General features: G+C 45.3%; 1 protein-coding gene across 1 annotated transcript; it reads right to left on the bottom strand.

Moving 5' to 3' along the window:
• Positions 1–1,437: 1,437 nt before the first annotated feature.
• LOC105054437 (uncharacterized) lies at positions 1,438–6,913 on the bottom strand. Its single transcript, XM_010935940.4, has 5 exons — positions 6,686–6,913; positions 4,007–4,786; positions 2,595–2,783; positions 2,354–2,479; positions 1,438–1,620 (listed from the first exon to the last, which is right to left on the bottom strand). The coding sequence occupies exons 1-5, from the start codon at positions 6,728–6,730 to the stop codon at positions 1,513–1,515; spliced, it is 1,248 nt and encodes a 415-aa protein (XP_010934242.3). The 5' UTR covers positions 6,731–6,913; the 3' UTR covers positions 1,438–1,512.
• Between the last annotated feature and the right edge of the window lie 9,297 nt (positions 6,914–16,210).

The raw sequence follows: 16,210 nt of genomic DNA, 5'->3' as shown, positions 1-16,210 counted from the left end.
TCTATATTTAAAATATCTTCAATAGTGTCGGATTTTTTCTATACTATTTGCTAAACGTAATCCAACCTTGGTGCTTTGGCAAAATTTTGTGCCTAAGATTAAGGACAAGAATACAAACAGAAGTTTGCACACATACCGAATGTTCATTATTCTGGCTAAATTATCACAAGGTCGAGTATTCTTCCCGTAACCATGGTATTGCATCTACCTTTCATTTCCTGGCGTTTTATTTTCATACTCTACATATTATTTGTGAAACACTTGCTGAATTTGCTGGCATATATTTAACCGAATTTCAGAATTCTTCATCATTCATGATTACATGATCCAAAATAAAGGATTTGGTTCTACAACTTTCTTTTCCTGTTGATGGTACTATTGTTACTGTCAGTCGTGTCCATGTGCACACAAGCAATAAAATGATGGTCTGATACAACCAAAACAGACCCTTGATCTTAGGTGGATAACAAGGAGGTTTCTATTTAGGAGAAGGGGAATGACTTGAGCAGAACCACTGCACGAGCCAATGAAACATTCCACAAAGCATAATTTATTTTATTGTGAAAAATAGTGCAAATCATAGGTGTTATTGCCTCCCTGCATAGGAGTAACCAAAGAGGTCAACTTCATTGCTTACAATTAAGTCATTTATCAATGTAACTTTTAAGATTGGTTGTGTCATAAATCATCCAAATATCTGTCACAAATTTGGGGAGCAGTTATGGATGGCATTAAGCAGAAGGTGCAAAGTGCAAACCAGTATCTGCTGGTATTTAACCCCATTGATGTAACACATTGCTATGCTTTGATCTTTCATGAATTTTGTTCTATCAAATAAATCTAGTCTAGAAGTGGTTCTTCACTAAATCATTCCTTTTCAATGCTTCAAGTAGCACTCTCTCAATAATTTGATTGGAATAGGGGCTCCTTGGCTTTGGATGATCTTGGTGATTATTGCTTTACTGCACACACTTTCCTCCCTGGCCTTTTTTCTCCAAAATTGGATTTAGCAATAAGAACAAACCATCTGGAAGTGGCTTTCACAACAGTTTCTGCAACTTAATAGCACCTTCAATTTTATCAAGAAAATGCAAATGGGATGTGTCTTAGACCTCATATATTATCACATGAAGAAATATTTACATATGTACACAATAGCATATAATGTAAACTAGCATTTCATATACCAGACTTTTTTCTCTATAATTTGGTCATTCTTTGACTATCAGTCTGGCTTTCTTTAGGACGTAAAGCTTCCAGCTTTATTTTTTAGTGTGAAGTATGTATGACAATGTTCAGATATGGGTCTTTCACATCGAAACAAGACAACAAGAAAATGGGAAGAAAATCTCTTGCTATGTCTGCAATCATGCAAATTGTGTTATACAACACTACTGGAAAAAACAATCTCCATGCCATTCTTTTTATTTGAACGGGATGATGATTACGCCCGCTGGTGAATGGCCACATATAGCAATTGCACCAACTCCAGCATCTGTCGGGTCATATGACTCATATCCAGGACTCCAGAGTGTAGTTGTATTTAAAGGAATTCACGCCACTGATGTGGGCAAGTATATCTGAGGAGTCGTGTATATCTTCTTGTTCCTTCACTACCACCTGCAAATAGCACTAGCAATAATGTCAGGAGAAAGGAAAAGAGAAAGCTATGCTTAACCCAGGGTAATAGAAAGCTGTCTTCTTTCTTATTGAAGTTAACCAAGATATTGAGACCTGCTGTAGCAAAGCATGTAGGTTTTATTGAGATCTGACAAGTAGCTCAGTTCGGCTTGGTGGTAGAAGTTTTAAATGGAGTTAAAAACAGGATTAAAGCAAGAAGGAAAATATGTTAGTTTTAAATGCTTTTGTCGAGTCAAGACTAAACCTTAGATGTTGGAAATGTAACAATGGATTCTTAGTATGGTTTTTTTAATATTTTGGGCCCAACAGAGTTATATTCTGGAGGCCTTCAATGTTTCATATTAATATCAGTTGTCATTTTTAAATATTTTGAACTGTTAATGATCAAATGGCGCAGGGCGGACCATTTCTGGCAACTGTGTTCTAACACTGATGGTGATTCAACGAAGACAGATCAGAAAATGGATCAGTTCACATTCATTCATATCATATCAACTAATTTTTGAAATAAGTTAAGGTTATGGTATATTATGTTGCTCATAATCACCATTTCTTTTATATGCTTTCTAGACAATAAAATATTTCGTCAGTTTTCTTTTCCATTGTATATATTGCTCTTTAGGACTAATTTTTCCATTGCAAATAACTGCTGAGGTTTTCTGGACAATCAGCATGATGCATAGAAAAAAAATGACATAACGGTAAATCTTACTTCTTCCTCATCATCAAACTCATGGTGACTTGAGGTGGATCTTGTTGCCTCTCCAAACTCATCGTTCTTTGCAAATCGCCCTCGGACACGAGGTCGGCTGTCTGCTAGAGTTTTCCTACAAGCATACTGCATTTTTTTCCAATCAATTTGGACCATTAGTGAGGCGTAATATGCAAGAAGAACAATCTCAAAATTAAAAGCTCGTTATCTCAGATAGCCATGAGGCGTAAGGCTCGTCTACCTTGATCTTTTTGCTGAAGTTTCTTTCATTCCTCTTCTTCATGTACCTATGGATCTTCTCCTTCCTCTCTTCCACGGAGAGGCGACCAACTTTGAAGGTGGACTCATCCAATGCTGCAATATCTGATGCTGGCAATGGTGTTGGCCCGCCACCACACCCGCCCATCAGATGCTGATTTCCTCCGATCACCTTAAAAAGGAACAAAATTGATGATGGTCAGTGCACCATGACAAAAATTCCATTTGTTCGTTGTAGAATGGCTGACACAACCTGTCAACCATTCCAAAGTGATGCTGGCCTATTGAGAGGTTTGATTCTTCATGCTGCCTTGTAGATGCACAATTTTTGATGCACATGAAGGTTTAAGAATTTTTGATTCAACAGGAAAGTGTGCTGCCCAACTCCATGATCCAGAGGAACTTGGGAAACTCTGGCACTTTAGGAGTGATGGGTCAACAATTCCAGGTGTCGAGGAGCATTTTCTCGCTGGTTTTTTTTGTGTCACAGCATTTCTCGCTGTTTGGAGCACTCTGGTTGTACATGGTAGTGGGGTTGGTGGGGTTGAAGTTAAATGTCTGGCTTGGCATATAAAACCAAAGGCAATCTAATCCATGACAAAAGTCTGCGCACTATTACCATAAGGAGGGAACTGTTTTTTAGCAGGTCTAGACTGAACCAGATTCTTTCTGGTTGGCCTCCTACAATTAACTTCCGTAGGAAAGAGCTGGAATCGGTCACCTCAAAATCAAGACCTAAAAGAGCTTAGGTATGATTTGGATCCGGTAAGGTTGGAACTTAATAGTACTGTTTTCCCTACTACTAACCAGTCTAAAAGGGTGTTTGAATATCGAGATCTAACTTCTAGAATTCAGACAAGGCCTAAACAGAGCGGATCTGTAGATGGAGTCAATGAGTCTGGTATGGGTCCATATCTTATACCGGTAGGCCTACAATCAAGTTAGGTTTTAGCTATGAATGACAGGCCCCGACCCTTTTGTGCACTAATTAATCCATAGGTAGGCTGTAGATGCTATTGTCTTGGTTAAGTAGGCTGAAATTAATGCTGAACAAAGTCGATCTAAGTGGACCTCCGTGCCATTAGATTAGTCATTCAAAAGGATGACCAAGCTCAATTGTAGGAAAACCAAACTCAAAACTTGTGTTCCGAGTCTTCGGACTTGGCTCATCGGCCATTTTGAGTAAGCTAATTCTCCAGCTGCATCTAAGCAAATTTTTATTTGTTTGACAAGATGACCATAGTCCTAGTCTATTTCCCAGCGGCGTCATCGCTGAAGCTTGACTTGATTTTTAATCGAGCAAATTGTTCATAAATGGAAATATTAATTAGCAAAAGAAGAAAAAATGAAAATATAAAAGCGGAGACGTTCTAGTTTGGAGTTTGAGGTTGCCACCTGCTGCAGGTCGCTGGAGCTGTAGACTGGCTGCAGGGAATCCGGGCCGTAGATCCCCACGTTTCCCACCCCCTCCACCAGTGGCTGGTACTCCACCACCTCCCCCCTGGATCCCACCATCATCATCCCCGCATTAAAGAAGCCCTGATGCCCTTCTCCTCCCACCATCCCCCCCTGATGGTAAAACGCCCCGATACCACCCCCTTCCAGAAACGCGCACGACGGCGACTGCACCGCCGCCTCCAACCCCACGAGCCCGCCCGGCATCGCCGCCAGGCACTCCTCCTCGTACACCGGCGCCTGCTGCTGCGCCGACGGGCCCCCTATCTGGATCGGCACCATGGACTCGGGCGAGTAGGAGCCGTACCCGCCAATTGGGATCGGATCCGTTAGCCCGATCTGGTCGAAAGGGTCCACCATCTGGTGCTGTTCCCCGACGTACTGCGGTGGGATCGGGAACATCGAGGAGGGGTTGGTCGGGGACGGGTTACTGACCGCGGGGAGGAGGTCCGGCGGCTGCGGCGCGTCGAGGAGGGCGGAGAGGGTGGCGGCGTCGATGGAGGGGAAGGGGGAGCAGGCGTCGGCGATGGAAGGGCTGAAAGAGGCGTCTGTGTAGCAGCAGAGAGGTGGGGTGGCGTCGGAGACGGAGACGGAGACGGAGTGGGCAGCGGAGGAGGTGGAGACGTCGTCGGAGGAGCGGAGGAGTTGGGGATCGGGGAGGAAGAGATCGCTTCCTGCTTCGTCGCAGAAGTCCAGCATCTGTGCCGCCATGGGGCTCTCCTGCGCGCATGAACGAAGACGTAACCAATCGCACTCCATACATACAAGGAGGCGTCGTTAACAATTATTTCGAAAAAATGTTCTGAAAACACTAAATCATAGACGCACCCAAAAGGAGTAACTTTAGAGGGACCCAAGTTTACGGAAATGTAAACTCGAAGGAGACGATATACGGTCGTGAGTAGTTAAATTATGGAGTCTTGATTTCGAGTCCTTTTGTTGGCAATGCCTGTTGCCGGTTCTGTGGGACAGGGACAGGCCCGCGGTGTCCAGCGTGGTCTGGATACGGTCAATGCATTGACCTAGTTGTCCTTAAGAGGGGAATGTAGGCCGGAAAGGTACTTAGCCAGCAATGATGACACTATGTTCATTATTCTGTCGGGTGATGCAACTGAAGGGATAGATGCGGCGATAGTTAGGGGCTTATAATTGACCAAATTGATAGTGCAATAATTATTACTTGAGTTCCTAATATCAAATGTTTTGAAATCAATCAACTCATTCATTTCATTGTTTGTGGGCCTTCACTACCTGACCTACAGTGTTATTTAAAAATGCGTTGCCCTTGGCATCATTGGTGACACTTAGTCGAAACTAAATGTTCATGGAAATACGAATTAATAGTGAAATACGCGTGCGACCATACTTTTGTTGTGCTACATTGATCCACGCAAGTGGAGCACATTTGGGTGGAATCAAGGAAGGGTTTGGGTTAACAAATTGCTGTCCTAAGCTCTCTAGAAATTCAAGATGACGATACCTAAAAAATTTATAAATATAATATAATGAGCACAACAATTTTTTTTAGGATAGCTAACGTGGAAACCTGTTTAAATCTAGACCTTTATGGAGTATGAAACATAAGGAAAAAAAAAAGGGTAACAATCTCCAAAAAGAGATAAAAGAAGTTAATCTCAAACCACCGCGGTCATAAACCAAGAAATCCAAACAGCACCACCCATCCTATGGCACTAAGCAAAGCTAAAGTGCAGATATTCTCTACATGGTGGTGGTGTTTTAGTCTTGTCTGAAGGATATGGCTTTGGTCGCTTTAGCGTGCACCATCTAGCTTCTATTGGTCACCACGCGCAGAGAGAGGGATTCGGAACAATACTTGAGCAATGAGTATCAAAGATGTTGACCACCATCAAGTTATGTTACGGTAACCGACGGTGAGATTATAGCGGCACTGGTACTTTCACGTTGGAACATCGTGGGGAAAAAAATGCACGTAAGGACATCTAAGAGATATTGATGGGCCATTTTGGGAATAACAAGAACCAAGAAGGGGGGAGACAATGTAAAGAAAAGACTTCTCTTATCTAGCATGCTATTCGAGATTAAAACACACAGGAAATGGAGATCATACGTGAAAGATAGGGAGATGGTTTGGATATAGAATTTGCAAACTCAGCTACAAATAGGAATTAAACATATCATTTTAATTGTTTGAACACAACAAACACCAAAAGCTGGAGAGATAAATTAATCTAAATTAGAAAGGAAAAGGAGGACACTTTGAGAATAAGCGGCACATGTACTCTCATGAAATCGGTTATTCTTTTCTAAAACTCCAAAAATGCTTTTATATTTCCAACAAAGTAATATTTAAATTTTAAAAAAATGTAGCTTATTTATTTGCTTGGCTTTAATGAATAAATAGAATTCCTTTTTCCTCCAAACGGGTTTTGTTTTGAAACATGGGAACAGCAGTTTCATGCAGAACTTTGAGGAAAATAAAACAAGACAGCATTAAGATTTTGTAGAACAATCTGCGACAAAAGGAAATTAAAAGGTATATGTGCAGATGATAATATACATGCAAACCTTTAAAGAACTTTCAACAATTAAAAAAAAAAAAAAAATCTAAACTAGGAGCAATATGGATGAGAGACTTACAATGGAGAGCGGCTCCGAGGGAGGATGGATCAGGTCCTGCAACATCTCTCCTTCACGAGCTCTGTTTGTCTTCTAAATAATAATAATAACAAAAAAAATAAAAACAGAATCCCCAGCTCAATGCAAATGTCTCCTTCCTTTTTCTTCTCCTGCTCCTAACATAAAACCATCTATCCTTCCAAATCCAAAAAATGGGGGAAAAAAAGGAAAGAAAGATGGAATACAAAAAATTCCTAAGCCAAACCAGAGACCGGCCCCTTCCAATATATATAGGATGATATGTGGAGAGAGAGAGAGATGGACGAGCCCGAGGATGGAGAAGTGGGACGCGGGTGGGGTTACTAAATATGGCGAGTTGGGAGGCTAGAAGATCGGAAGACTATAAGTGGACGGGGAGGACAAATAACGGCCGTTTTTCGTACGGTGAGCGCCGTCAGCGGTTAGGGCCCGAGGTTAACGGGGGACCGCGAGTCCCTCCCTGGGGCCGGCCCGCGGGTCCAACGGTGGCCTGGAAGCATCGGCCACGTGGGACTTAGCGGACGTGGCAGTGACGCGCTCGTACGGCAAATCTGCGGGGATTTGGTTTATTTCCGGGATTTGATGCTGCTGACAAGGAGAGCAAAACCATAACCAGGGTGTGTGGCAAATTTTAGACTGCACACTTTGAGATTTCTCTGGTAGTCTATTGATGAAGAGAGAATTTATCCTAATATTCATGATGCTCTAGAATGCATCATGTTTCTTGACTACCACGTGAAGAATCCATTGATGTTAGAGGGACTACCAATTGCTAATCGACAAGGGCTCGTAGTATGAGGCTGTTGCCTTAACTAATTGCATCTTACTAGTTCCTCCTGGGGCAAATATACCTTTCAAATGGTTGACATTTTCTGTAACAAGTGGCTTAATTAGTTGTCGCAAAATTTAAGGTTAATATGGAACAACTTCACCAGCCTAAATGATAGAGCCTTGTATGTTATATTAGTTGGATCTTGTTTGTTTTCAATTTAAGTATGTATGACTCAACCATTCGGCTTATGGCATTAACTATCTAGATCGAAATTGCTAATACAAAATTACCATACTTGGTTAAATATAGAAAAGTTCTATAGAAAGAAAGACAACATGGCATGTTCAGAATATTTATTCATGAAATGTAGAATTTTGTTCGCTCAGGAAAAAAAAAAAAAAAAAAAAGGTATATGATTTTATTTAGTATGTGCTAATCCTTACTAATCCATGCTATCCCCCTAACTAAACATTATGTTTGTTTGTCCCACATCCCAATTCACCTGAGAGAATTCCTTTTTATAGGCGGCTTGCCATCCTGGCACTATGTCATTCTCCTCTAACCGAGATTAGCTAGGCATTGAATCAGTTTTATAACTTGGATTGGTTTCCTACTTGGTGGTTATACTAAATTACTAGTATCATGTTATTCTTGGTTATCTTTAGGAGTAAAAGAGACCAAATTTCGCCTTATACCGAGATATCTTAACTGGCTTTTAGCCGTTGACTGTTTATCGTGTACCAGATATCGTTACAACTTTCCAACATTTAGGTAAAATCTTTGGAATTTTAACTCGCGGAGGAATGGTTTCTTGTATGCGGTAACACGGCCAACCAAAAAGGATTAGTTTTAACTCACCATTCTGAGTCGGAGAGGATTAGGCCCTAAGCAACCAAAAAAGTGCATTGCAGCCATATTCTCTAAAATCCCCAGTTTAGGAGGTTATTTTATGTGGAGGACTGCTACTGGTGGAGCTTAAGTGAATAACCTCTAGTTAAAAATGGTGCAGACGGTGACAAAAAATTCTGAAAGAATGTTAGCCAGTTAAAAATGGCAGAGTCTCAAGCTAAAAGAAATTCCTACTCACTATGCTGTAATCCATGGAGTTGCATCAAGTCATACCAATTACAACACTCCACAAATAATAGAGTATTCACTGAGACAGATGCTTGCTTCTATTATAGGTGAGGTTTTGAAGCATTTTTTACGGAATACATGACCTAAATCGGTTTGGACAAGTTCAGCCGATTGTATTTGTGGCAGACCAAGAAGCATGTGATATGGTTTCTTTTCTCATCCGGGAGAAACAATACTGAAAGATTCTGGATAGCAAGAATCGCAACTTCTGGAACAATGAACACTTAACCATAGGAAAGCAAGAAACACACCATGAAAAAGAACTCCAAGAAAGCAGAAAATAAGGCAAGAGCTCTTGAAATGTTTTGGTGTAATTAATTATGTACTATCTAGTGTTGATATTCCAGGAAAGGGAGCTAGCTTTTTGGTTGTGTGGTTCCATGTATAAACTCTCGCTGCATTGTGGCATATATGTTCGTTCTAATGTTGGCAAAGGGATGACAGATGACAGGGGCCAACCTGTGCTTCCAGTGGAAATTCAATTAATTCTTTTGTTTTTTGAGAAATTTACAATTCAAATAAATCTCAAGTGTAGTAAATATTGGTTGCAGCGCATGGAATCTGGTAAGTCCATCAAACCATTCAGTTTGGGTTAAGTCCCATACACCCAAATCGGTGCATGGGTGTGCATGGGTGTCGCAGCTCATTCCACACAGTGTAGAACATGTGGTAATAATCCCATGTCTAGATTGGTTCTGATCAGCTTCCGGGTGGTTGTTGTCCATTTTCATAGTCATTTCATGTTAATTAGCTTTGGCATCAAGTAGGATCTTTATGTAAGGAACTCGGGATATAAATAGTTTCAAATATATCTCATCGCAAGACAACATACCAGCCAGCTTTTTTTAAAAAGAAAAAAAATTAAGATGAACATTGAATATAAATTTATGCTGGTATGACATGTCAAATCTGACAAAAGCATCATTTAATCCCGAGTTTATAGCACAACCACCAAGAGACCTATCCAGCGAGCTAGATAGCAGCTTTGAAAGCCATCGAAGATATTAGACAGTCTTTGCTTTGGTGAGCAGCTCCAAAATGTAGGTAAGATAAGCTTCTTTTGAGAGGAATGTAGGTAAGATAATCGGATGAGTTATACATGTTAAACATAAGGAGAACACCTGATCTTGTTTTACTTGAGAAATATCTTCTAGCAGAAGACCTTTTTGTCCAGCAATGCCGACCCCCAATTAAAGTACAGGAAGACAGAAGCTAGCAGTCCAAAGCTTAGCCCAGAGGCTTCTTCCACCAAAATGGAACTAATGCCCATCAATCCGTTAAAAGGTCTACCATTGTCTGGAAGCTTTTGCGCAAGGCCACAATTGTGCTGTGAGAATCTATAGCCTTCAAGACCAATCCCATCCCCGTGGGCTAGGATAGGTGACCCTCCAAAGGAAGCTAAGGGCAGCAAGGAAAGGAGTAAGAAAACATGAGTTTCCTATAGTTGTGGTTGCCACCCCTTTAGACCTACACTGGAATCCCATGCCCTTCCTATTAGGACACAATATCGAAGAACGTGGGTTATCTCCAATCTCACCTCTCCACTTGCTTGCATGATTTGAGTCACTGTCTTGGCTAAAAGTGCCATAATTCCCCTTCCACAGGCCGGCACCTTCACATATTTGGGAAAGCTCACCTACATGAGCCATGCATGGTGCTGGAACTTTTTGGGACACTATTTCAACCTCGGATCATGTTTCAATCAAAGATATATTCCGATCATCTGACAAGACCTATGATCAATTGCTTGGCTTCACCATGCAATTGTCGATCCATGGTTGGGTAATCATGCCATATTAATATCTCGAGGATTATTCGGAAGTTCCTCGTTGGATGAATTTGTGTCAAAGCATGCCTAAGCTAGTTTACGTGGATGAAGCATGGATCATGACCATTGACAACATCGACCTATGAAATGTAAAAGATCAGAATTACTTTTTTTAACTAAAAAAGTTAAAATTACTTTTTTATCGTTATTTTGGTTCTATCAAACTATTATGACATCATGATCACTGTCAGTAATATAATCCAGCATTAGGTATAGGTGAGCACCCACAAAATTGACTTGATCGACCCATGAGCCATGTCCAGCCACCAAATAGTGATCAAACACCCAACCTCCACTCCACTCAGGGGCAGCTGTTAAAGTAACTCGATTTGCATGATGGAACCACACTGCGCGGCACCATAAGAAAGGATTGGAAGAAATTGGTTAAGTCAAATGAACATGATCGCCAAAACATAGATGAGGGTGACTGGAATCAACTATTAGAAGCTTGCAGTTATAAAGCTGATGTAAAACTCTATAGACTTCAACGTGTTCAAATTTATGCAGTTATAAAGCTGACGTTTCATAAGACTATCTTGGGCATCTTGACCGAGTTTCCTTTCAGTAATCTATTTTGATGTTGGTTGGATTGCCACCACAAGTAGTGACAAAAACAAAAAATCGGCCAGGAGTCTCGGTCCCTGGGGTTCTACCTTCAATTTTTTCTTGCTCATCTAAGTCGTGAAATTGCTTTAGCTTCCTAATTGTTTTTTATGAACTCTTTAAATGTGTCCTTTTGGCGATAAGTTTTTGGCCATGCACCCATGATTCCAAGTACGTTCGACACCTGAAAGCAGTCTAATTCAATCTGACATTCATCACTGGTTCGGTGTGGTAAGAGTAGTATTGTGAAGGCACTTTCAATGTCATTTTATTTTTGTAGAAATAATGGTCTATTACTCATATCATGGCCTATTTGTTTATTTCGTTTTTCTAATTCATCATCCAAACGAAATAATTCATTTTTTTAATTCCATTTGCTTTTTCCCTTCTAACTATAATTATTTCTATATCCTTTGTTTTTATTAGTCTAAGTTCTAGAATAAATTTGTCCAACCATGTCTCCATTATCAAAATGGATAAAGTTCATTTTATTGACTATCTAGTTCTTAGGTTAGTTGCTCGTTGCATTCCAAGTTAACAGCATCTGGACCAGCTGGCAAGTACGAGAGAGAGGAGGATCTAATACCATTCTGATCCTATTAAACAATGAAATGCTTTGAGGCAAATGGTGCATGAAATGATGGGCCTTGGTGGATTAACTTATTAAGTTTCTCTACCAGATGCCTAAATTACAATATATGCTACCAAAAGTTAAACACTTCTTTCACATGTCTGAACCTTCAGTTCTACATAGCTGGCTACATTCTTCAACTTTTCTATAATTTATATGTAATGCTTGGCATGCAGAGTAATCAAGTATTGGAGGAAACAACCTTCTCACCACAAGTATGAATATGGAGGAATTAAAAATAGACTTTGCAAGATTAATAAAACTCACATCATCTGTCAACAAAACCATAAATGTTGCGGCCAATCCCTCGTCGCCTGGTCGCCGGGAACGAGCGCCTGCAAAAAAGAAAGTCCACACTGACCGGAGGTGGCTCCGGCGGGGACCCTCCGACGGTCAAGTCAGAGAGGTGACTGGGCAACAGTGAAATGAAGACGGAGAGCTCAATCGAGAGAGAGAGAGAGAGCAAGTCTGTTGTTTCGAAGGGTCTCTTGCACTGTTGCCTTCCCGGATATATATAGTGGAGCGTGGTATGGCGCCGCCATTAATGGCGCGGACAATTGAGGAATTGTCAACTCACTGTAGACTGTCAGAGTCATCGTGAAAGTGTCACATCTCCGTGGGGCTGTCAAATCACTAGGGCTGACAATGCCCTAGGCGGGATAATGCCCTTAGGTGACAGTGCCGCATGTTGCTGTCAGGGCTGACAGTCTCTGGCGGCCGTACGGCGATCGGAGGAGTCGACCGACCCTAGGTCGGTGGCCATCTGTGTGGCGTCGGGCGAAGATTCGGGCCCCTCTGATAATTAGCCAGGCATGTTGCGAGAGTCGGCCATCGGACTTCTCGGTTCAGTCGGTCGGGAGAGTGGGAAAGGCCTGCCCGACCGACATATCCTCAGTCGGTAAAGGGCCGTTAATCGGCCGGTGATGGCATCCGATCGGTCGGTCGATCGGTCGGTCGATCGGTCCGTCGGTCGGTCGGTCGGGTATGTCCGATCATAAGCCGTCGTGAGCGGGGTCGGTCGGTATCCCCCAACAGTTGCCCCCCTCCACTCCTGAGTCGGACGGTGCACTGGCCGATGCCTCCGTTTGGACAGCAACGTCGGGTGAAAAGGAGTAGATTCGCCGCAGGCCAAATTCCGACCGTACCGCGAGTTGATACGACGTCAGGTATCTCATAAATGCTGAGCGATTCGCCGGCGTCAGGTGTTACGTCGGTGATCGAGTGCTGGACGATTTGGTGTCAGGCAATCGGGTGCCGGGTGATTTGGTGTCAGGTGGTCGGGTGTCCGACACCTTTTGGGGAACGCAAACCGCCGCCAAGCGCCGGTCCTGGGAGCGCGGGGCACTGTCAAGCGTCCCATCGGGAACGCGAATCGCCGCAGGCGATTAAATTCGGAACCGCGGCCCTCTTGCCACGTGTCGGAGGTGGTTGGGGCCGGCATCCTCCGTATTAAATAAGGGCAGTGTGGCCTTCTCGGGATGGGCGCGCCGGACCATCGGGCCAAAAGGAGGGCCCGGATGCCGCCACGTGTCGCCCATCCGGGTGATCTCGGTCGGCGCGGGGTTATCTTGGCCATTGAACGGCCCTATATATATAGGACCACCTGCGCTCGAAGCCCCACCCTGAACAATTTGCTGCAGAGACTCTGTCCGAGTGGTTCCTCCGTCGTCGCCAACAGTCGTCTCCCCTTCCGCTCTCTAAAGGGTCCGTTTCGGGTTCGTGATCCTTTCCCTCAGCCGTGGTTTCTGTTTAAATCTTCTCTTCTTTCTTCTTCTTCTTCCTCTTCTTCCTCTTCTTCTTAGGCCTCGCCTTTCCCTCGGTTCTGGTGCGATGGCCGGAAATCCATCTCGGGGTGCTCGGTCGGGGAATCCGACCGATGACCCTCGGTCGACTCCGGAAGGTGAGGTTTCCTCACTTTCGGGGCCGAACGTTGATCGACTTCGGGATCAGTATCGCATCCCGGAGCAGTTTCAACTTTCCGCCCCAGGGGTCGGCGGTCGGGTTAACAACCCCCCGCCGGGCCAGTTGGCGCTGTACGTCGAAGATCTCCGCGCGGGTCTTCGGCTTCCGATTCCGGAGTTCGTCTGAAATCTGCTGGATTATTACGGACTTTGTCCGGTGCAACTGGCGCCGAACTCTGTCCGACTAATAATCAGCTTCGCTTTGTTGTGTCAGCTTCTGCCGACCAACCCTCGTATTTCTCTCTTCCGGGTATTTTTTGTGCTCCGACTCCACCCTAAGGCCCGAGGGTGGTGGCTCTTCAACCCCCGGAAGGGTCTTTCCTTTATCACTGGTCTTCCATCGTTCATCCACGGGTGGAAGAACCAGTTTTTCTTCGTCTCATCTCCTTCTCCCTGGGGCTTTCCTTCTCACTGGGGCGTGCCCCGGACCGAAGCAAACGAGAACAGCCGGGTGGAGGCGGACGACCGGGAGGACTTCCACCGACTCAAGGACATGTCGGTCTCAAAGCAGAGGGAGCTTGTTACCGAACAAGCCCTCTATGACGCTGGCCTGAGCTTGGTCCCCCGTCTAGGTATCGCCCGATCCATCGGTTGTCTTTTCATTCGGCCTTTGTTCTGGTTCTTATATTAATATCTCTATCGGTATCGCAGGGACACCTCCGAGGATGAGGCCGACCGACGCCGAAATCCGACAGTACGCGGCGAGAAAGAGGCCGGCATCGGGGGCAGGACCTTCGCGTCCGCCGAAGAAGCCCACCACAGCGACGTCGACCGTCGAGGCATCGGTGACCGACCAGTCGGAGCCGGTGATAGCACTCGCGGCATCGGCTGTGCAACAGGAGGAGAGGCCGGCGGAGGAGGCGGCCGAAGGGACATCGATGGCTTCGCCGGCGGGTGTGGCGCCGGATGACGTTCGGGAACCCAAACATCATTCGACGGCATCTGCGGCGCAACGGGGGGTGCCGCGTCGAACTCGAGCATCCCTTCCTACCGGATCCGTCGGTCGGGGTGGCCGATCAGGGGAAAGCCCCGATGGACCCCGCGGACGACACGAGGTCGGGGAGTCGTAATGTGCCGCCCAGCGCTCAGTTCCCCGAAGGGGCATCGGCGCTGGCCGACCACAACCTGGCCAGGAGGCTGTGCCAGGGGCTCGGCCTCCACCCACTTCGTGAAGTAGTCGATGGCGACAACTATGAACTTTCTTTGACCCGATGCTGGAGGGAAAGGACCGAGAATGTCGACCCCCCACTGAGCGAAGGGCCACGGAGCAACTATAGGGGCGATTTGGCTGGCCGGTCGGTGCTGCATGTTGGCGTACTTCTGACAAGGTTCGTACTTCCGGACCAACTCAGCCGCATCCTTCCTCATGGTGGGCCAATAGTAACCCTGTCGCAGAACTTTGTAGGCTAGGGATTTGCCCCCAAGTGATTCCCGCAGATCCTTCGTGTACTTCTCGGAGAGCATAGTCTGCATCGGTCGGTCCCAAACACCTGAGCAAGAGAAGGGAGAACGACCTTTTGTAGAGTCGGCCATCCATGATCACATATTGAGAGGCCGACCATCGGAGCCGCCTGGCCTCCGTGGGATCTTCGGGACTGATTCCGTCAGTCAGGAACCGAATAATCGGATCCATCCAGCTTGGTTCAGCAGCTAGTTGTAATACTTCTTCGATCCGGTCGATACTCGGCTGCTCGAGATTCTCTACGAACGTCCGACCCAAAGAGTCGAAAGCCGAAGTCGCCAGTCTGGAGAGTGCGTCGGCCCGGGCGTTCTCCGACCTAGGGATGTGGAAAATTTCAAAATACCTGAGGCGCGCTACGAGGTCCTTCACTTTCTGGAGAAATTTGGTCATGGTCGGATCTCGCGCCTCGAATTCACCTTTGACCTGCCCCACGATCAGCTGAGAATCGGAGAATGCCCGAGGCTGTCAACGCCCAGTTTCCTCGCCATCCTCAAGCCGGCGAGGGGCGCTTCGTACTCGGCTTGGTTATTGGAGGCTTTGAAGTCGAATCGGAGGGCGTACTCGGTGACTACCCCATCCGAGTTGGTGAGCAGGAACCCAGCCCCGCTCCCTTGAGCGTTTGAAGCTCCGTCGATGTGCAGTACCCAGGTGGAGACCGGGTCTGGCTCAGAGACCGCGTCTCGTCCCGAGTCCACACCTTCCGACCTTTGGTCGGTTGTCGGGCATTCGGCGATGAAGTCGGCAAGGACCTGGGCCTTCAAGGAAGGTCGCGGTCGGTACTGTATGTCGAACTCGCTGAGCTTCATCGCCCATTTCGCCAGTCGTCCCGACGTATCCGGTCGGCGCAATATCACCCTCAGGGGCTGGTTGGTGAGAACTACTATGGCATGAGCCTGGAAGTATAGGCGGAGTCGTTGTGCGGAGATGGTCAAGGCGAAAATCATCTTTTCCGTCTCTGAGTATCGGACTTCAGCGCCGCGGAGTACTTTGCTAGTATAGTAGATAGGCTGATGGGTTCGGCTCTCGTTTTCTCGGACGAGCACCGAACTGACCGCCTCAGAGGAGGTGGCCAAATAGAGATACAAGGTCTCCCGACCTGCGGCTTCACGAGCA

This window comes from Elaeis guineensis, chromosome 11, assembly GCF_000442705.2.
Source record: "Elaeis guineensis isolate ETL-2024a chromosome 11, EG11, whole genome shotgun sequence".
In the NCBI taxonomy this organism is placed as follows: Eukaryota; Viridiplantae; Streptophyta; class Magnoliopsida; order Arecales; family Arecaceae; genus Elaeis; species Elaeis guineensis.
The sequence above is the reverse complement of the archived record's forward strand: the minus strand, read 5'-3'. Positions and strand labels throughout refer to the sequence as shown.

Excerpts from the sequence above, each read along its gene's own strand:
- LOC105054437 (XM_010935940.4), bottom strand. The coding sequence starts at position 6,730 with ATGTTGCAGGACCTGATCCATCCTCCCTCGGAGCCGCTCTCCATT. Across the intron at positions 2,480-2,594 it reads ACTTCAGCAAAAAGATCAAG|TATGCTTGTAGGAAAACTCT; the intron begins GTAGACGAGCCT and ends AAAAAAATGCAG. Across the intron at positions 1,621-2,353 it reads AGTTTGATGATGAGGAAGAA|GTGGTAGTGAAGGAACAAGA; the intron begins GTAAGATTTACC and ends TGCTATTTGCAG.